We start from the raw sequence: 23058 nt of genomic DNA, 5'->3' as shown, positions 1-23058 counted from the left end.
GAAAATACAGACTCGCTCGGGGGCTCCAATGGGTCTTGAATTGGTGGCTCTAAAACTAAGGACAAAATGGCTGAGTTTTCCAAAGGGAGAGCTTCAATATTAGGGGGATCCGCCATAATAGAACCGCTACCATCGTCTACAGAGGAAATAATTTCTGAGGTGGACTCCTTCCCTAAGGATTTCCTTCTATCAATGTTTATCTTGCTCACCATTTTAACCAAGTAGGTATCCAGGGTGGAAATATTTTTAGCCATTCTACACCACCCTCACGTATATAACAACCACTACTAGTATTGATAAAATACTCGATGGACTGTCTAGTATTTTATAGCCCTGCCCTACACAGAGCTTTTATATCGCAACAAAGAGTAGGGCATCTACATATATCAACAATAACACAGAACAGCAAGTGTATATGACCCAAAAGGCACAATAACTTAATTAGATGGAGCCCAAGCATACAGCTTACTAAAGCGTTAAAATAGAAGCAGTTAACAGCTTAGCGAATTTGCCCAACCCGACCCCTTCCGGTCCTCTAACGGCTGCACAACGGCCCGCCCTTTACCTGCGCTTAGCCAGGGGCAGGACCAGTTTAATAGCGCAAGATGCGTTGGTTCCGCTTACGGGGTGTAAGGGGACCTAGGCAATGTAGTCCCGTCCTGTCCCGTCAAACGCTCCCCCCACACAGCGGTCGCGATGTCAGGCGACGGCGGAGGGGAGACGTGGAGGCCAGCAGAAGGAACAGCAGTCCCGAGGACCACAGGGGCACGCAGGTAAGTAGCACAATGCGGGCGTAGGTAAATTTACTGTAGTCTCTGACTTGGCCTCGTGACATAGGTGACCAACCAAGACGTTTCCAGTTCCGTTGCTTGCAGAAAAGAGAGGTGTGAAGGAGGCTTTAGGTTTTAGATAACCAAAAGTGAGAGTGGGGACAGTTCCAAATGAGTGAGAACGACAAGCTAATAGGCTATAGTTTCAACCAGACTGCGCCTTTTAAATGGGGTAATTATTAATTGTGTAAGCCAGGTTAACACCAGCCCAGCTAAAGTAAACAATCGAGCAGAAAGTGATGTGTATAGAGAACACTTTGCCGAGGGGTAACAATCTATTTGAGTATAAGTTAGAATTAAAAAGGAGGAAGATAAGAAAAAGAATGAATAAAAAAAATAGATTGTCACTTAGATGTCCCGCGTGTGGTAGCACCTGAGATGTTCCTGCTCTTGATATCCCAACAAAGGCTGAAGGCGAGTCCAGAAGTTCCCAAAAAGACACTGCTGGCCGGGTCAGGAAGGACGATAGTTCTTCGCTCCAGTAGGTATTTCGCTTTCCTTTGTGAGCTGGGGCCCTCAGAGGGCAAGTGAAAGGGGGGGGGCCCAGCCCAGCCTCTTCCGGGCAATGACGGGCAAGGACGGGCCCGCCCTTGGCCCGGGCTTCGCCCGGGCGCTGCCCGCGCGCGTCCCGCGCAGCGGGAGCGCGAGTTGATTTTAAAGGGCTCCTGCCCTTTCTCAGCTGTAGAGAGTTTCCCCGGTCACTGGCAGGCAAAAGCGCTTCCCGCGACAGCGGGAGCGCGAGTTGATTTTAAAGGGCTCCTGCCCTTTCTCAGCTGTAGAGAGTTTCCCCGGTCACTGGCAGGCAAAAGCGCTTCCCGCGACGGCGGGAGCGCGAGTTGATTTTAAAGGGCTCCTGCCCTTTCTCAGCTGTAGAGAGTTTCCCCGGTCACTGGCAGGCAAAAGCGATTCCCGCGACGGCGGGAGCGCGAGTTGATTTTAAAGGGCTCCTGCCCTTTCTCAGCTGTAGAGAGTTTCCGCGCTTTACAATTATCACATAAACCTTTATCAGAAATAAACTTTTGGCATTAGAGTGTAATGCTTAAAACACCATAACAAAATTATCATATGGGACGGATTGGAGGGTGAAAAGACAAGAGGGAGTCAGGAGCAAAGATGGAGAGGACGGTGCCATGGGTCCTGGAGTAAGAAAGGAAAATGGTTGACTGGAATTTCAGTAGGAAAATACAGCAGTAATTAGAGTTGAGTGAGGTCCGTAGGTCTCTGGGCCCCAGTGCCACTGCACCGCTTGCTCCATTGATAACTAGGGAGAGAAAGCGGATGGGGCAGAAAAAGAGAAGCAAAAGTAATATAACAGACAACAGCAAGAAAGAGAAGGGGTCGCAAATAAATAAAAGAAAGAAGGGAAAGAAAACAAGAAAATGAAATCACAACAAAGAAGAAATTGAGCAAATGTGAGACAAAAGAAAAAAGGGAAGCAAGCTAGCGAACAAAAGATAAAGTGGAAAAAATACTGAAAGAAGTATGAAAAGAAAGAAAAAAATGAACATTAGAGAAAAATAATCGCTGTGTAAATCCTAGTTTTGGAATAATGGGGTGCTGCAGGTTAGGGTTGAGGTCCACTGACGGTATGTGGGCTGCAGAACTAGAATAGTAACGGCCACTTAAGGTCAGAAGTTAGGTATGTTAATGGAACTATGTGTGGAACCTAGTATTGGTGTGCCAATGTTGCCAGGTGTTAGCCTGGAGGTGCTCTGGTGAACCTGCGAGTGGTGCTCAGCATGGGAATGGCATTGCCTATAAACCACAGAAGCAAGGAGTCCTGAAGGGAGGTTGTCTGAGAGTCTTAGTACTGAGAAGAAATGTGCACTGAATGTTAGAATTGATGATGGATTCTGGTGGGGCTCTGGTGGTTCCCATCAACAGTGGCATTGGATGTTAGACTTGAGGTGCACTGCATGAGCTGTGTTTGCTCTTTCGAGTCCAGTATTGGCTTGGCAGTGGGGCTGAATATGAGAATTGATCTGCTGTAATGGAACTGTATGTGAGTGGGGCCAGTGCAGGAAAGGAAGTGGCCTCGCCGGGGTAGAACTGAGGTGCACTGATGGAGAACTCAGAATGTATTCTATGACTCGGGCGCTGGTGCCCTCATGCTGTCTTATACGCTACAGAATCTATTTTGTAACATATGGGCCCAGGTACACTTTTTATTACCCTTTATGCTACATAATTTATTTGATGTATCAGGATCTCTAATACCCTCATATTATCCTTTATGTCACAGAGTGTGTTCAGTGGATCTAGGACTCAGATGCCCTTGTATTTCCCTGTAAACTACAGAATGTTTTATATGCCTTCTGGGCTCTCACACCCTTGTATTACCATATGTGCAAAATAATGTGCTCCAATACTGTAAAATTCTGATGTTCGACTATTACTTTATATACTACAGAATGTACTCTAAGACTCTTGGATTCAGATTCCCTTCGGTTACCCTATATGCTACAGAATATACTCTAAGACTCAAGGCCTCTGATACCTGTGTATGACTGTGTATGCTACAGAATGTACTCTAAGGCCTATGGACTCTGATGCCCTTGTGTTACTCATTAGCCTATAGAATATATTCTATGACTCATGGCCTTAACGCCCTTCTTTACCCCATGCGGCACAGAATGTATTCTACGACTCATGAGCTCTGATGCCCTTTAGTGCTCTGTATGCTACAGAGTGTATTCTGTGACTCATGTGCTTTGATGCCTTTTATTACCCTATATGCTATAAAATGTATTTCATGACTCCTGGGGTCTCATGCCCTTCTATTACTTTAAGTGTTACAGAATGCATTCTAATTCCCATGGACTTTGATACCCTTTTATTACCCAATATGCTACAGAATTTATTCTATGACTCATGGGCTTTGATGCCTTTTATTACCCTAAATTCTACAACATTTATTTAAGTCTCCTGGGGTCTCATGCCCATGTCTTACTTTATATGTTACCGAGTGCATTCTACGTCCCATGGGCTCCGATACCCTTGTATTACCCTATATCAGGGTTCTGCAAAGTCGGTCCTGGAGAGCCAGGTCCATGCCAGATTTTTAGCATATCCACAATTAGAAAAATGTAGATTTCTGAAACATCTTTTTTCTAAATGTGGATATGCTAAAAACATGGCATGGACCAGGCTCTCCAGGACCAACTTTGCAGAACCCTGCCCTATATGAAGCAGAATGCATGCAATGACTCCTGGGCTCTAATGCCTTTTATTTCCCTATATGTTACAGCTGAGGTCTCCAACCTTTTCTGTCGTACAATGAAGATCACCATGAACTACTAATATCACATCAAACAATATTACATTAGTGGCCACCATAACCAAGAATACCATCAGTGGTCACTTCAGTACATCAGGCATGGTTACCATCAGCAATTTAAAAAACAATTTGCCAGTATGGAATGCCTCTACATGGGTAATGCTTAACAGCCATAGCTGCGGTGCTCCTGGTACCTTATTAATAAAATATTAAGGGGGTCATTCTGACCCCGGCGGTCTTAGACCGCCGGGGCCAGGGTCGGCGGGAGCACCGCCGACAGGCCGGCGGTGCCCCGCAGGGCATTCTGACCGCGGCGGTAAAGCCGCGGTCAGACCGGCAACACTGGCGGTCTCCCGCCAGTGTACCGCCGCCCTTTTGAATCCTCCAAGGCGGCGCAGCTAGCTGCGCCGCCGAGGGGATTCCGACCCCCCCTACCGCCATCCAGTTCCCGGCGGTCCGCCCGCCGGGAACCGGATGGCGGTAGGGGGGGTCGCGGGGCCCCTGGGGGCCCCTGCAGTGCCCATGCCACTGGCATGGGCACTGCAGGGGCCCCTGTAAGAGGGCCCCTACGAGTATTTCACTGTCTGCTTGGCAGACAGTGAAATACGCGACGGGTGCAACAGCACCCGTCGCACCTTCCCACTCCGCCGGCTCGATTACGAGCCGGCATCCTCGTGGGAAGGGAGTTTTTCCCTGGGCTGGCGGGCGGTCTTTTGGCGACCGCCCGCCAGCCCAGGGAAAAACTTAGAATACCCTCCGCGGTCTTTCGACCGCGGAGCGGTATTTCGGAGGGGGGAACTCTGGCGGGCGGCCTCCGCCGCCCGTCAGGGTCAGAATGACCCCCTAAGTCTCTTCAACACTGCATAATTTATTACTCAAATATCACATTGCATTTCAATATTTTGCATAAATTCAAACACTTTACTCCGAACACCAACTTATGAGTTCTGAATGTACACACACATTTGTCTCGAATACAGGTTTAAATTTAGGCTGAACTGCAAACAGGAGCTCTACTTACAGGTACTGGAGAGCTTCAAGGAGCTCACGAGCTACTCATGGGAGAAGCCTGTGCTACAGAGTGTACTCAATGACTCCTGTGCTTTAATCCCTTTTTTCCCTCAAATGATACTAAATGTATTCTATGATTCATCGGCTCAGATGCCTTTGTATTATCAGCTTTGATACAGAATGCACTCTGTGACTCATGGGCTCTTCTTCCCTAGTTTTACTTCTTTTGTTTAGTACTCCCCTTCCAGCCTTCCACCCTCATAGTGGTACAGTGATGCCTGCAAAAATACAATTCAAACTATAAATAAATAAAACATAGGGAGCGTATATAAAATAATATCAAGTATTGTCATACCAGCATCCTTGCCAGTTCTGCAGTGCAAGGATAGCTGGCTACACTGCCTTACCAGGCAATCATATGTCAACATATGAGGGCAACACTCATGCTCTTTTTTTACTGTACGCTCGTGTGCACGGGTAGAAGAGGAAAGATGTTTGCCCGTGGGCAGACTAAGAGCTACTCACCCTGAGTTCGCGGTCCCTCATCTCACCCGACCTGTTCGCGAGCCAGCTGTATGATGGGCACGGACTCTTCCCCGACCAGCAGGTATTGGCTGACAGCCTAATGCACTGGGAGAACATTCAAGCCATCAGATTGCTCAACCGGCTAAAGAGATTAGACATAAATTGTAGACCATACTGTACACCATAACAGTCCAGAAGCAATCCGAAGCAGGCAACCCACTTAAGATCTGTTAATGGCATTTGCTTTGTGCTTCATAAATAGTAGAAAAGAAGAAGGCTCAAAGTTAGAAAAAGTTTCTGAATTTACATCTGAAACGGTTCCCTTTTCAACACAACCAAACAACCTACACCTATCTGCTTCATCTCAAACAGCTCCTTATCTGAGCTTACACCAGACGCGTACACCAGTAAGGGACTGACAGGTTACAGTGCCAATTATTTAGTTTTGTTCACCTTTCTAACATTTTCAGTGCCACCTAATAAAATTCTTTGAGGAGAATTTATGATGGGCTATGACCATGATCTGTATTCACTTTCTCCTGCTTAACATTTATATTTGATACTTTTGAATTTTTTTGTAGTGATTTACCATCAGAGCATTTTTATATGGAATTAATCCTACCAATACATAAAAGCTGATTTGAGTGTGAATTGTGAAGAGGGTATGAGCTGTGGTAATGAATGTGAATGTGGTAAGAACATAGAAAGAGGACGAGCCAGTGACAAAAGGTTGTTTTTGAGGAACTGCTGGATGTGGGTAGATATATGTGGTGTGGGTGAAAGGGGTGGCATGTTTCTCCCTCACCAAAGGAAAAGGCTTGCTGATGCCTGTGGTGGGAGTGTTTGTGTTTTGGGACCTCTTGGAGGGTTTTTGGTAAGGTAAGGATGTGTAGCATTAAGATATAACTTCCGTCACAATCAGAAGCAGGCATGGTTTGCATAATGTGACAAGTATTGCATCTTTTTTCTACATTTTCATCACCTATGGACTTTGATCTGGAAGTGACCTCCACCATGAAACCTGACTGAGAATTGGTAGCACTTATGAACCCTGACCCAAAAGTGATATAACCATTGGACAAAGGCCTGGAAGTCCAACCCTGGAAGTGACCTTGTAAGAAATGGGGTCTCTAGTTGGCGGTGGTCTGCACCCTGTTCAAGTAGGGACCATCACTCTAGTCAGGGTAATGGAGTCACACAGCTAAGATAACCCCTGCTCAACCCCTTGGTAGTTTGTCTCAAGCATTCAGGCTTATCTCAGAGGCAATGTGTAAAGTATTTGTACAAACACAATGAAAACACCACAAAAGTATTCCACACCAGTTTAGAAAAAAAGCCAATATTTATCTGAGTAAAACAAGACCAAAACAACAGAAATCCAACATACACAAGTAAAGATACACATTTTCAAAGATTAAATCTTAGTAAAGCGCTTACAAACACAATAGCTCCAGCTGGAGCTATCACAGCGTCTTGACTGAGTCCTTCCTAACAATCAGATCCCACTCATGAGGGAGTGCGGGCCAGTTAGAGTCACACGGACCCCAAGTACAGTACCTTGGAAAACGCTAAGGAAACAAAGACACTGCACGGAGTCGGGAAGGTGCGGCGTCGCTGGAGCCGGTGCGTTGTCTGTTCCTTATTGCAACCAGGAAGGTAAGACGTCAATTCCTAACTGCTAGGCAGGGGAGGTGAGGCGTCAGTTCCTTACAATTGCAGGGGAGGTAATGCAGCATTGGTGGTGAGACGTCGATTCCTTAGAACCCAGGTGCTGCGGTGAAGTCAGCGTTGGGTGTCACGGATGTCAGTGACATGACACTCGGGATTCATGCTGTGGTGGGACTTTGGAGACGCTGCGGGGGCGTTGGGCCTGTGTTGCAGGCTATGTTTGTTGCACTCAGCAGGGACCACCACTCCAATGCAGGCAGCGGCGTGGAGTCGGACAGCAGCGCTGGTTCCAAAGTCGCTCTGGAGTCAGTGTGCTTGGGTTCTTCTTGGTTGCATCAGAACTCACTCCCATGGGTGCAGGAACTGAATGTGGCACCTCTTGGCAAGTCAGGACTCTCAGGAAGAGAGCACAGGTGCTTGCAGATAAAGTTTTTGATGTCCCTGAGACTTCTTAATAGGAGGCAAGCTCAGTCCAATCCCTTGGAGAACCTTTGGAAAAAGGATGTAAAAGCAAACTCCAGTCCTTTCACTCCCAGGACAGAAACAGCAAGCAGCAGCCCAGCACAACAAAGCAATAGGTAGAGTGGCAGTCCTTCCTACAGCATCCAGCTCCTCTTCCTGGCAGAATGTCCTCAGTCCAGAAGAATTCTAACTTTGTGCGGTCAGAGGGTCCAGTACTTATACCACTTCTGCCTTTGAAGTAGGCAAAAGTCCTTGTAGTGCACAAAACACTGCCCTTCCTGGCCTGGCCCCAGACACACTCCAGGGGGTTGGAAACTGCTTTGTGTAGGGTTAGGCACAGCCCTATTGAGGTGCAGGTTTCAGCTCCTCCACTACTCAGGAAGACCCATCAAGATATCAAGGGCACACCTCAGCTCCCTTTGACTGACAGTCTTAAGTGAATTCACAAACAGACCAACTGTCATACTGACCCAGACGTGTATTCACACCCAGGAAGAGGCACAGAATGGGTAAGCAAGAAAATGGGTAAGCAAGAAAATGCCCACTTTCTAAATGTGGAATTTTCAAACTTACAATTTAAATAACAACTTTGTCAAAAGATGTATTTTTTCAATTGTGAGTTCATTCAAAGACCCCAAACTCCAAATCCATATCTGCTCCCAATGGGAAATGACACTTAAAAGACATTTCAAGGCAAATCCCATGTTAACCTATGGGAGAGATAGTCCTTGCAATTTTGAAACCTGAATTTAGCAGTATTTCAATATCAGCACATGTAAAACATACCGATACATGCCCTAACTTTTAAATATAGTGCACCCTGCCCATGTGGCTGCCTTGGGCCTACCTTAGGGTTGACTTACAGGGAGTAAAAGGGAAGGTTTAAGCCTGGCAAGTGGGTACACTAGCCAGGTCAAAATGGCAGTTTAAAACTGCCCACAGAAACACTGCAGCGGCATGTCAGAGATATGTTTACAGGGCTACTCGTTTGGGTGGCACAATCAGTGCTGCATGCCCGCTGGTAGCATTTGAATTACAGGCCCTGTGCACACAGGGTGCACTATACTAAGGACTTGCTAGTAAATCACATATGCCAATCATGGATAAACCAATTACCAATAGAATTTAGACAGACAGCTCTTGCACTTTAGCACTGGTCAGCAGTGGTAAAGTGCCCAGAGTCCTAAAGTCAGCAAAAAGGAAATGCAGCACACAGTCAAAAATAGGAGGTCAGAGGCAAAACGTTTGGGGTTAACCCTGCAAAAAGGGCAATTTCCAACAGGCCTCAACCATGAACTACTTGAAAATGCTGTTCTGGAATAGGCCTGTCAGGAAATGACAACGCATCTAATGACCCCAACATGTTGATTCCAAATTGTCAAACAACACTCACCCTTCATCAGATCATGCATAGCTTAAGACATATTGACCACTACATCAAGGTGCTTGGGGGTTAAACCAAACCCACCCTGCATAATAAGTGATCTTGTATTGACTCCATTACCTGGGTTCAAAGGGATCAGACCACACTAATTTTTAAGGCATCCTTTTATGCAGTGTTAAAAGACGTTATGGCTCGGGAAGTGACTCTAAAACCCATGCAACCAAGAGACAAAGTACAATATATTTTACTATGAAAAGTGCAGGAAGTGACAAAAGAAGCCACACCCATTTTTAGAGCTGAGCGTAGTAAGTGGGACCATGAACGTGGTGGCTTGTGTAATCCAAATGCTGGCTCCACATGAAAATTGCCAACATGGAAAGTGTGGAGGGATTTATATAGGTTCTTACCCCACTTGTATGAAGATATGTTTTTGGTGAGCTGATTCCTGATGTTTCTGTGTCTCAGGAACTGCAAACTCCAAAAATATCTACTTGTTGATTGACGTAAACAACTCTCAAAGGGGAGCCGACATATTGTGACAAGGAAATCTGTTGTGAGTATTTTAGCAATGTGTAAAATATACATACATATTTACAGAAAAACGTAGCTAATAGGCGTTTTAGGGTCGAGCGCAAAGCGCTCCGTCCCGTTTTGTAATCTCTCTTTGGGCTTCTAACCACGCTCATGTCACGTCAGTCACTTTCATTGGTTCATGGGCTTGCCTTTTAAAATCCACTTGCTTTCGTTAGTGAAAGGCATGCATACTTGTGTTTAGCCCTCCTCGAGCGCACCGACCAACTACTGAAAACATGCAAGGTCCGATGTTTCCGTCCGGTTTCTGGACTACTTTTTCTCTTTATTTAGCAGCGCGATCTCGCTGGGCAGTAGTCGAGCACTTTGCATAACATCGATCCTGTTACATTGGTAATTGCACTTTTGCCGGTTACATAGATAATTTCACTTTTGCCAGTTACATGGATAATTGCACTTTTAAAGATAGGCTTCACTGCAAGTGAACTTTTATTTCCCTTTGTGTGTCTGCTTTGCGTTGATGGCGGCCATTGGCTCGCTTATGTGAAACTTTTACTTTTCAGTTTATATGGCAAGAAAAGTCCGGTTAGTTATGTGAAACAATTCATGTGGCAAGAAAAGTTTGGTTAGGAGTTTAAAAAAGCTAATAGCTCTAACTAGAACAAACGCAGGCCCCATTGCATTGCAAATGCTTTTTCCTTCTTGGGATGCAGAAAGGAAAAGAGAAAAACTGCTGTGCCCTGTCTCCACAGAAGATGGAAAATATGATCAGTTTTTACAGCTTTTGCTGCTCAAAACAGAAAGTAAGTTTCAGTTTGCAAAGCAGCAGGATGGGTAACATTTGAGGATTGTGACTCTTATGAAAAGGAAGTCACAGGCATGTCCCCTAGTGGCATGTTGGAGATCAGTGGTTTTGTAGCCATTGTTATAAAGGTGTGCTTAAAAGCCCCATCCTGAGCAGGAAACCCGTGAACCACTAGAAACCTCATACATTTCGAGAAATAGTCATCAAACATGTTTTGTATTAGAACTTCATAATTTTATATTTTCTTAACACGAATTTATCTTTTGATAGGAAACTACTATGCAGTAATATAGTTCAGGTCTTCTTTTAAAAAAAACTCAAGAAAATCCAATGTTGATGTAATCCCTACAAAAAACTTGGCTTGTTACAGGGTAAATATTCAACTTCTCTTAAAAGACTAATTGCAAGAGATATAGAAAAACACACGTGTGTGATGGGTGTTTTCAAATCTGACATCACAGGGGCTATTTAACTTCTAAAATATTTGAAACTGCCGGGCGAACAATAAGTTTGTACTTATGTTTCTTTACTTATTGGAATTAGAAATTTTAGAATTGCCTTTATAGCATTATTATACAAAAGCCCCAGATACACTTGAAGGGAAAAATACTGTTTTACGGAGTGCTTAAGGAAAGAATGGCTGAAATACACCATGCAACGCTGTAGTATCAAAAGGTTTGTGCCTTAGGCAAACCAGCTGCAGTGTTAAAGGAGTAATGTCTGTTGTAAACATTTGTGAAAATAACTGGTTACCTCTCATGGATGAACAATGACACCCAGGTTAGTATCAGATACAGCGCTTAGCTTTAGCTCTCTGGATCAGAATACAACACATCTTAGATTCTTCGATGTCAGGTTATTTGAGAATTAAAGGACATTTACTCTTTGACAGACAAATGCACAAAATGGTTAATAGAGCAAATAACTTCTGTTTACAAAATATTGTCAGACAGAGCGACAGCCTGTAGCATGGTAATAATAATAAACCTGAAAAATAGCAACACTGACTGTCAGCATGTTATTTTCTTTCTTACATAAATAAACCCATCATAGGCAAGACAAATCTCTTTCACTTTAACGGTGGCAGGTACCAGTAACGTTGATTATGCATTTTAAGGAAGATTTATAATGATAAATGTTAAAGCACATTTTAGAAAGGCTAGGAGTGATCAGAGAACTTTGAGGAAGGAGTGGTGATCTGGAGAAGATTTGTTTTTGCCTCACAAGCCCACTCAGATGCGGGGCAAAACAAACGTAAAATGGCAGAGAGTTTTAACTGTGTATGGGTAGGCGACCCAGTTACTTATCAAAATGTTGCAAAGCATAGTATCGGAGTAAAATACATATTGACTTCATAGATGTTTTGACCAAGTAACCTTTCCAGTGGCACTAAAAGACAAGGCCAACCATCATGTTACACAGTGCTTAATTTGTAAATAAAGAGGTGCCGGTGCTCAAAGCCCTTCTCTTAAACACGAGGCTGCTGTAATGAAATCTGCCAGCACTGAATACTGAGGCAGCGTAATCCTGAAGCCATCTCGGGGCTTTTCAATCCATTTACGGCCACCCCGCCCCTTCAGCTCATCCTGCAACTTTCTACTTTCTCCCTTTATGACGCTTTTTAGTTTTTTCTTCTTCCATCTTTCCCATTTGTGTCTTTTGCTCGCAGCAAATGCTTGAGGCATAAGAATAAGCCCCGGCCCTCACAAATAAGTGCCGGTGCTCAGCACCGGAAACAACAAGCACAAATTAAGCACTGATGTTACAGCTGTCTTTAAGTCGACATTTAGCTGAGATGGGACATTGCTAAAACTGCAAAAGGATGCTGGAAGAGAGTCTTTTAACAAACGTTTTCAGAAAGAAAGCAGCAATCAATGTATCATTTTCTTATGTGCACCAAGGAGAACATTGCAGCTATAGAGTAATGTAACCAAACTCTAAACTCAAAGAACTTGAGATATTTCAGGCAAGTGCAGGGTGCCAGAGAAAAGGGTTACTGAGAGCCAGTGCAAGGCGTGAAGGAGAATGGTTACTGAGAACTAGAGTACGGTGAAGAGGAAATGTAAAGAGCTAGTGCAGGATATACCGGAGAAGGGTTACAGAAAGCCGGAGCAGAGTGTGAAGGTGAACAATAACTGACGAGCAGCACAGGGTGCTAAAAAAAAACAAAGGCTACTGAGAGCTAATGCTGGTGTGAAGGAGTGGTGGTACTGAGAGACAGTTCAAGGTGAAGAGAACATAGGTTCCTGAAAGACAGTGAATGCATTGAAATTAGGGAGTTGCTGAGAGCCAGTGCAATTAAAGATGGTTTAATCAGAGCAGTGTGTTAAGGGAGGGACCAAATTACATATTGCGTGTGCACAATACATGGATGCGGATCACTGGGTGATTCAACTACTTCTAAAATCTACTTAAAAATCCCCAGAAGAAAGCGTGGGGAAAAGGGGGAGGGAGGTATCACACAGCTGTCCAAGAGCTGTGTTGAGATTGGTGGCCTGCCCATCACGTGACAAAGTGTGTGCATGGGAAGCTATTTTGATTCGCAGCTTAGTATTTAAGCAGAATGGCCTTAACTCCGGTACCAGTTCTGATGAGTTGAATTGCTGAAACAAAGAGTTGTTTCAGCAACCACTCACTGTTCAGAATAGGTCCTTATGTTTATGCTATTCTGATTGAATGCTCGGTAGCCAATCACAATAACCGTAGGCAACCTCCACCTGCTAGAGAGGCCTGGACATCACAAACACAATCAATTTTGGTTGTGGAAGAAGCCTTTATTATTACCACATACAGAGTAGATGTTGTTTGTTTTGCAGGTGGACTAAAAAGGGTGTGATTCCACAGGTAATTTCGCCCACTGCTGTTTATTACAAAATTATAAAAAGTAGAATGTGATACGGGGTGTCAGTGGAGAGCAAGCTGGAACATAAACAGGATAGTACTAGGTAACACCCTTCGAGCCCAGTAAAGTAGTACTACTTACTTGCTACAAAATATAATTCACAAACCTATGGGTGGCATCTCAACTTCCATCAGTCCTATCTTTTCTTTGGGGAGATCTCTATACTAAGGGGCCTATTTACAAAGGTAAATTTACACTTCTAAATGTACTCATAGTTAAATATTTTAGTGCACCTATGTGTAAATCTACGCTTTTGTACTGTTCACCATTTCTATGCATAGAATTAACTTAAAAGTCTTCACTCCTCTTAGTTTAGGGGATACAGACATCAAAGACTGAATTTATGAGTGTAAAATTACTCCTAGTAACTTTTCACACATTTGCTGCCATGGTAGATATCTTCCTATAGGAAAGTATGAGAAAAATTGTTAAAAGATTATTATTCTTTAAAAAATTATTAAAACTATGTTGATGTAAACGTTAAAAGTAAAATAATTGATAGCACCTATCAGTGACTTGGATCTAATACAATAAAATGTTATAGCACATGAAATCACAGTGTATTAAATAAATCATTTAAATATATTTATTTCATTATTTAAATATTTTTAAATAATAATTTCAAAAAGTTCCAAGTCACAGTAACATATTTAATGTTAGTTAATATACATTAAAATGTGTTAAAGTTAGGTGCTCAATCATTTTTATTTTTTTAACAGAAATTAAAAGTTTAATTTGAATTCATTTTTTAATTATGTTTGAATATTCTGACAGTAATAAAATAATGTTTGATAATTATATATAATTTTATATATATATATATATATATATATATTGTACGTTGAATTAATTCTGTTGATTTTACATTACTTCCTCTGGGTGGTATTTTAAGTCCCTGCCTCTATTATTTTCTATAGGATTGGCCATGTTTGATACTTACCTTACTCTGAAGCTGGGCTGGAGTACATTTACTACTGTTCTGTCAATTCAATTCAATTCATAAAGCTTTATTCGGCACATATAAATGACCATAAAAGCATGAACAAAGAAGAGAAAAAAAAAAGACAACAGTACATATTTACAAAGACATTGCAATTAAAACTTACAGTTATTAATTATAGTTAATGGCTCATTGAGTAATACATATGGTCATTCATAAATATATAAAAAGAATAATAAAATACATTAAAAACTCATACTTTTCCTGGAATTGATGCACTGATTTAAAAAGGTGGCAGTATAAAAACAAATATCTGCCGATTGCAGATTAAAAATTAAAGCCATGGCATGTTTAACTGTACGTGTTCCGTATTTAACAAACAGAGGTTTCAAAAATACTATACGAAAACATGTATACAGTTTACAGAACAGCAGAAGGTGCACAGTGCTCTGTGTAGATACATTATCGCACCTACATGGCCCAATCGGGTGTTTCTTAATGTTTGGATGGGCTACTAAACAATGTGCCTATCCCAAATCTTAGTCTGGTTAGCACAAATTTATGTGAATTCCTAGTCACCATAGTTAGGTAAGATGGAAAACCCTCCATTAGATTGTATCTATTATAAAAAATGACGGAGGACAATGATCCGGCTATAGTTGCTCGTTTCCTTTCTGCATAAGTTAGAAATATACTTTTCATTTCTGATTTGGAGATCGTGGTTGCTGCACTAGGATTATTTAAAATATTCAGATTAAAAATGTCTGAAAAACAGACAACAACATATTTAACCCAGGGAATATCTCGATATTTATCCAAACGTAGGCAATCCTCAACAATAGTTCTGTTAAGTAGCTTCTCATCGCCAAGCCAAAAAGACCGCCAGACCATCAATGGTTTAAGTGATATCAGATCAGTTAAATAATTAATGGCTAATTCGCGATGGCTTAATTCAGTTGAGGCAGAGATGGGCAAAAACAGGAGCTTTTTTAAAAACATATTTTCCTCCAACTGTAAGTTGTAGGTACAGCTATAACCCCATACCCCTGCCCCATACAGAGCAATAGTCACACATCTAGCTTGGTAAATCTTGAGCATATCCCTGGTTCGACGATCCCCAACTTTTGCAGCAAATCTATAAATACCATAAGCATTTTTTGCCATTTTATTCCGGATGTTATTAAATTCATTGTTCCATTTCCTGTCGTTAGAGAAGGTAATACCTAGGTAACAAAATTTATCCACCTGTTGCACCTTTTCGCCGTCTATAAAGAAGGCATTTAACGTTTTGGCTTTAGCTCCGCAGGTCATGGTATGCGTTTTTCCCTTATTAATTACTAGTTTTCTATCTTTAATAAAGGAGGAAAAACTATCCATTAGTCGTTGTAATCCGACAGGTGTTCGAGAGAGTAAAACAGCGTCGTCGGCATATAATAACACCGGCACCGGAACACCGTTGATCTGAGGAGCATCAGCATTAACCTTTTTTAAAATAAATATCATCAATTCCATTAATAAATAAAATAAATAAGAGAGGTGCCAAAACACAACCCTGTCGAATTCCTCGTGTAACACAGATTTTTGGAGTACATTCTCCTCTGGTTCCAAAACGTACGTTGGTTTTCAATTTATCGTATAACCTAGCGAGGAAAAAGATTATGCCTTCTGGGGCTCCTAAATTTAACAGAGTTGGCCATAAAATGGAATGATCTACCATATCGAATGCGCTGCTCAGGTCAGCAAAACAAAGATACAGGGAACCGGGTTTCGCTTCAGTATACTTCCCGATCAGTAGATCAAGATTGATGCACTGGTCGAGCGTACCTCGTCCCTTCCTAAAACCATACTGGCTATCAGCCAGTATGCTATCCTGCTCAGCCCATTCCTCTAATCTTACTAACATCACTCTACTCATAACCTTGACTGAAGAGTCAAGGAGAGAGATCGGGCGGTAATTCTTAGCATCAGATCTACTTCCCTTTTTATGAATTGGCACAATGATTGATTCACCCCAAGTTACAGGGGCCTCGGCACACACGGCAACATTAAAAACAATGGTTAAAAGGGGGCCCCAGACATCTGGCGCAGCTTTATAAACGTCTATAGGTACCCCGTCCGGGCCCTGAGCTTTCCCTCCTTTGCTAGCCCGTATACCATATTGGACCTCACTAACGGATATATCCAAAGGCAGAGTAGGCCACTTATTGGGACTAGGATCATTGTCTTTATCAGAGTCAAAAATGCTGGAGAAATGTGCAATCCAACCCTCGCTAGAAACATTAGAAGTCAACTGTGGTGTTTTTTCATCCCTTAGAAAAGGCGAGTTGACCGTGGCCCAAAATAATGTACAATTTGATAATTCAGCAGCTTGGTTAAGGGAATCCCAAACCTGTTGCTGCAGTTCACCCTTCCTCTGTTTGAGCGCACATTTATATTCCATTCTTAATTTATTTACCAGTTGTTTGTCCCTGGGCCTCGCTGCTAAAGCCTGCTTGAGGCGAGTTAGTGCGGAAGTGCAAAGGTGATTAAACCATCTCGGTCCGTTCCTACTTTGCCTACTATTGCGACTGGTAAACTTGGCATCAATAGCTTTATTAATTTGGTTAAAACAACATAAAACCCTCTCAGAGTCAGAACAATTTTTTAAAATAGAAGCAATGTCCAGCAGGCTCTCATTAATTATGGAGCTAGTAAAATCATCGGCTCTTTCACCAATCCATCTTAGCCTTACACCGTTAGTCCTATGTGGTTCTACATTAGAAATAATAATTCCCACATCCACCGAACTACCGGCCCAAAGGGTAGTGTCCAGAATAATACGGTTGTGGTCACTTAGGGTAGTTACTTCAATTCTTGGTGGATCACAGTAAGAACTAATATTAGAAGATGTGATCACATGGTCAATGACCGAGCTGGTGTGACAATTTTTAAAAGTGGGAATGGGTAAACCATTAACATCTTTACAGCACTCCACTATTTCCAGGTCATAGCAGCCCATGAACTTATGCAGTGCTTCCCCATAACTATTATGTCCAAAATGCGGGACATCCCAGCCGGCACTGTTAGTAACCCCACAAACCCTTTGTGTAGACAAATCGCACAAAGTAGTATTGAAGTCCCCTACCCAGATGATGTCAAATACAACATTCTGTTCCAGACATAGATTTTCGACAGCGCCGGCTAAGTCTGTTACTACTTTGACCCGGGTAACATCAAAAATGTTATTATAATAGTTAATCAATAAAACATTATGGTCTTTGTCATCCACAAGCCAGAGGATCTGCACAAGGTCCCCTACAGGTATATACTTTTTAACCACAATAGGACGACAGATCGTTACAAGTATAAGGAGACCGCCTTTCGCTCTACCTATACCACCTCCCAACGCCGGTAAATTGTAAGAAACGAATCCCTCATAGTTAACTTCATCTTTACACCATGTTTCTTGAAGACATAAAATGTCATGGGCATTAACAAACGTTAACCATCCCGGGTCCCTCTCCTTCGATTTCAGCCCTGCCACATTCCAACAAACAATAGTAATAGTATCCTTACCCCTTACACAATTACTATCAGGCACCATACCATTGTTTCGTCCCCAATTCGCATTCTGGTTTGAATTGCTTATGTCCCCACAGTCGGGCGGTGCCCTTATATCCACCGCCAATTCAATTTCTGTGTTGTTGGGCATCTCTTGGGCCATGGTATTGTCTATACCGATATCCACACAGGGAATAATAATCACCTGGGGTAAGAACTGCCCTCCCTCATTAAGTCAATCATTTGCATCCAGAGAACTTAGGGGTTGAAACCGGTTTTGCATTGAAATATCAGGGTATAGCCTGTGTGTAGCAGGGCATAATCTACTTCCTCTACTCCCATAAGTGGCATTATTATGATGGCTGTAAAAGAAAGCAAGCGAGCGGGCACACACATTATTATCAGTAATTGGTAATAAGGCAGCTCTTAATAATACAGTGGCAGCATGTTGAGGGTGTTTAAAGTTTATAATGACACAGTCACCACTAAAACTTTTCTTAGAGCTCCCTATCCAATTTACCCTTCTGGTAGTCAGAACTTGATCTGAAAGTTCAGTTGGGAATCCACAATACCTGTGCATCCAGGAAACGGTTTTATTTTTTAAAGACTCGTGGGTTTCCTGATGATTCCCCTTTGCAACAGGGGGAACATTAGCTAAAACTACCACATATGGTGCGCAGTCAGGAGGGAGATTAATGGCGCGCCTTCGCCTTACCTCAGTCCAATCCTCTTTTCTATCAGGTATTAAAACAACCTGGCTATCATTACAGGCTAAGGACTGTGCTGTCGGGTAGTTCTGTACAACACTCCTACTAATATCTAAACCTGTAACATCACCGGGAGGAGCAACCTGAGTATAATGATTGCTTATTGTTATTGGGGCTGACACACTATCTACTTCCACCAGTGTTTTTTTTAGAAGATCGCCTAATCTATTAACCTCCGCGGTTAGCTGATCAATTTTTACCATAAGAGGTTTGACAATACCCTTAATCTTTAAGTCAATAATACTTACTAAGTTTTTTGTTTTTTCTACATCTAGTTTAACGTCGTCGATATTTGCCGTATTATCCTCATCCTTATCTGGATTCTTGAGGGGGCTAACTAATCTTTTTTTTGCGGGCCGAGCACCCCCACGTTTAGTCTGGGTCTTTCTACATGCTCTAACCAGTCTAGGTAGTGGGGTGGGTGGATGTTGCACTATGGGATCAGTAGAAACCTCTAGATCGGCTAAGGTAGAAGTATTCTGCATAATCATTTCCCTATCAGGAACACCGGAATTAGTGCAGACACTACTACTGTCATCCAGAGCCAATGGAGCAGGTGAAAGTTGCACACTAGATAATGGGGGGGGGCTGCTAAGCCCTAGGGATTGTCTCCTCTCGCAGTTAATTTTACTAACAATCTTCACTAAATAATTATCCAATGTCTGGGGTATAGAGGGGACTTTTTGCTTTGACATGCTTAACAGTCACAAATTATCACTTTAAAATCGAATAAGGCTTTTCCAAATTACACACGAATAATAAGATAATAAGGGCTGCTTGAAAACAAAATGTGATATACACAACCTACATACAGTCCCAAAAAAAAAACACTTAATGAACTCTCACAGTGTACAGGTATACAGGTCACAAAAGTCAGCAGCCTGTATAAACCAGAACCTCGTCACAAACTGTCCGCCCTTTATCCGGGCTTCGTCCTGGGCGCAGCTGTAGGCTACCTGCAATATAGGGAGTCAACAACCAATGGGCAGATGGACGTACACGGCTGAGACTCCCCATGCGTTCCCCATGCGCTCCTGGGAGCTGTAGTCCCGTGTAGCGCTTCACCAGCTCCTTCCCAGCAGTCTCCAACAATCGCACCCCCTCTAGGGACTACGGCGACACAGGTATCGAGATGCCTCCAAAGCGCTCTGTCCTTTGCCGCCCACCTCGGCTGCTTCCTCACTCCATGCGGCTGTCTCGACGGTACACAGACACCGACAGAGCCCGCTCTCGACGGCACACAAACACCGACTGAGCCCGCCGCACAGACACCGAAAGAGCCTGGTCTCGGCAGTATACAAACACCGACAGAGCCCCTTGCTCTGCTCCGTCTTTGCTCCGTCTTTGCCTCCACACCTCGTCACTGTCTCGCCTCCCCCGCTCGGTGCCCGCTATCCTCGCAGCCGGCGTCGTCACTTCCTGAGGCCCTCTACTGGTGAAGTTACATTACTTCCTCTGGGTGGTATTTTAAGTCCCTGCCTCCATTATTTTCTATAGGATTGGCCATGTTTGATACTTACCTTACTCTGAAGCTGGGCTGGAGTACATTTACTACTGTTCTGTCACCTTTAGGCTTGTAGTGACTATAAAAATCTATATTGTGAATAAAAGTGTGCGTACTCTTTTGTGGTGGGTGGTTGTAGTAGCCTGTCCGTTCCTAAACCCTTCCTTACTTTTCCCTAAAACCCTCCCATTTTGTACTAGATAGTCCCCATTTTCCCACCACTTCCCTTGGTCCCTCCCACATTTACTATCAAGTAGTAAACTTAAATTGTGAAGACTGCCCAATGAAAATAGGCTAGGTAGAATTCTCGACTCATAGGTTTGTGAACTGTATTTTGCAGTAAGTAGCATTACTATAGTATGACTTTACGCACTACAATATTTCGTTTGTGAATGAGAACCACTGTGTTAACCTTAACCACTCATTTGTTGCAAAAATAACAATTATTTTCCTTTAAACAACTGGGAGCACCCTATTCCATCTTGAACCTTGTGGTAGTGTCATAGCAAATGTGCCCTGGGCCCATATGTTGCCGAGGATAATGGATCCACTAAGCACTGTTCAGTAACTTAATGCAGTCATCATTTGTCCAAAACAGCCCTCACACTACAAGGCCCTGGTGCCACTGCACCTGTTGCACACTGCTGATAGCTACACCTCTGCCTCTCAAGACCGTGCTTAGTCTGATGAGAAAAGGACTTCGAGGTCACCGAACATTGCAAACCTCAGGTATAGGAATACCCTAAAAGAAAACCAAACAGATCAACCCATGGATGGCATACTGCAATCTAGGTTGTCGCTGCCTTAAATGAGGCAAACACGCCATAGAGTTCAAACCTTGTTAACCTTCCTCAGGGCGTGTATTGGTTTGCTCCATGCACTGCTGGATGAAAATATGGTGTAGATTTCTTTCATAATTCCAGAACCGTATTACATAAGTGGCACAGCGAGCAAGGGACCCTCGCCTGGGCATAACCGGGACAACTTATGCTTGCTGTGGCACTGGATTCAAGCTAGCCAGGCTGATGAGGAGTGATACCCTGAAACCGGTCCCAGGATGCTTGTTTCCGGTCTAGGGAGGACCTGGCCTGGCAGTTCGGGTTGGACTGCTCCAATGGGGAGCAGGGTCAAGCCTGATTTGCATATGGCTGGGGCCAAACTGAGGTGACATGGTGGGTGAAAATTAATGGGCTGGGATTCAGCCCCAAGTGATTGTCAGTGGCTGAGATTAATTCAAGCATTCCATCCATGGCCTTGTTTTTGCATTTGATAACCTAGGTCCACTGGATATGCCCAGATGTGTGTCCCAGGCTTACTGTGCTACTGGAACCAAGCTATAGCCGGCTGAAGAGCCCATAATGAGGGCGAACCCGGTCCTGGGTTTCTTGTGTGCTGTTTTAGGGAGGATATGGCAGTTTGAGCTAGACGGTTCCCATGAGGACAGGATCGGCTGATTTGTATATGACTTGGTCAAAACTGGGGTGTCATGGTGAGCAAATGAACGATGGATTCAACCCAGATCTGTGACTGGGGGTGAGTGTTTGAAAAGTTTCAACATTCTGTTCATCATCCTTTTGTGTTGCTTGTGAGACAGTGCCTAATGGACCCCCATTCGAAGGGTCTGAGAGCACCACAGGATTATTCCTTGGTGGCACCAAGCTAAGTGGGAGACAAAACTATAGAAGGAAACCTTAAAGAAAACTCTGCATTGCCAGCACTAGGAGGTAAACTCTGCATGGAACAGTTATGCTTTCCAGTGGGACTACAGAAACAGACAGCATACCACTAGAAGTCACCTTGAGAAAATTAATATAGCAACAGAGTATACCAAAGGTATACATTTCAAGAAATTAAGTGAGTCATATGATATAATTAGTCTAATAAGAAGGGAGTCAATGAGTAGCAATGCTTCTCTATACCAAGCCGAAGAAAGCAAAATAATGGATTGTGTAAATCTTGTGACAGAAAACAAGCAGGACAGAAAAAGTACAACAACCTTTCAAGGGCAGTTAGTTGGGACAGGCGTGGGTGAACTGTAGGAAAATTGTTGTGTTTTGCTGACAGATTCAAGTGTCCCAGAGGCTGGTAAAGTTTTTGGTGCCATGTAACTGACCTTTCCCCAGCTCTTCAGCCCATAAAGACAGCAACTTTTCGAAAATCCTCTGACACCCATGTACCAGGAAGGGTCGTATCGATCAATTGTACAGCAGGTGCAGTGGTACCAGGTTGAGTGGTGTCAGGGGCCCATAGCATGTGTCTTTTACCACCCAACAAAGGTGTCAGGGGCATTGTTCTTGCTTGCATTAGGGTATTTTGCACTAGTAACACGCCACTATTGCCAACCTCTCTGGGACCAATCGGGTGTCAGTTAGGAGCCAAGGGTGGCTTTTGAGGCCCTGATTTGGGGAGTCCCGGCCGCGAAGCATAGTCGGTGGACTTACCGAAAATGGTAGAAACAGACGTCTAGCACTGAGTCACCGGGGCACTCAGTGTTAGAGGTCTGTTTCTATCATCTTCGGTACATCCACGGACGATGCTTCACATATACCAAACAGAATGTATGTGGTCACGTGACTGGCGCGTAGCTATGAAAAGGCTTCAGATGCTGCCTTTCATTCTTTTTTCCGAAACACTTTCAGCTATTCATGGAACATTTTATTCTGTTTTCGCCGCCACTGGTGACATGCTGCTAGTAACTCCAGCACTTCCTCCTTCAGTGCTCTGTAGCCCTAGGGTCGTGCACGTGACGGCGTGACAGGCGCCTTGCCATTGCCTAGCTTATCGGGGCCGGGGGAGTGTTTACACTTCCGGTACCATGATCGTGCAGAGACCTGACAAGAATTTGAAGCATTCTTCTGTTTTTTAAGACAGTGCCTCTTTTTCAAGCCACCCCCAACTCTTTACTGAGGTCT

The 23058-nt window shown here is 43.5% G+C and overlaps 1 protein-coding gene across 4 annotated transcripts in view; it reads right to left on the bottom strand.

The window, feature by feature from the left end:
• Window positions 1-23058, bottom strand: part of RGS19 (regulator of G protein signaling 19) — a 314671-nt gene that overhangs the window by 228280 nt on the left and 63333 nt on the right. For 2 of the 4 annotated variants that reach the window (XM_069243228.1, XM_069243229.1), the window contains exon 2: window positions 5644-5748. The exons of the other annotated variants lie outside the window; for them this stretch is intronic. In XM_069243228.1, coding sequence (XP_069099329.1) covers window positions 5644-5748 — 105 coding nt within the window. The remainder of the gene's footprint in view (window positions 1-5643; window positions 5749-23058) is intronic. 4 annotated transcript variants of the gene reach the window in all.

This window comes from Pleurodeles waltl, chromosome 7 (assembly GCF_031143425.1).
Source record: "Pleurodeles waltl isolate 20211129_DDA chromosome 7, aPleWal1.hap1.20221129, whole genome shotgun sequence".
In the NCBI taxonomy this organism is placed as follows: domain Eukaryota; kingdom Metazoa; phylum Chordata; class Amphibia; order Caudata; family Salamandridae; genus Pleurodeles; species Pleurodeles waltl.
This window is presented reverse-complemented; position numbering and strand designations above follow the sequence as displayed.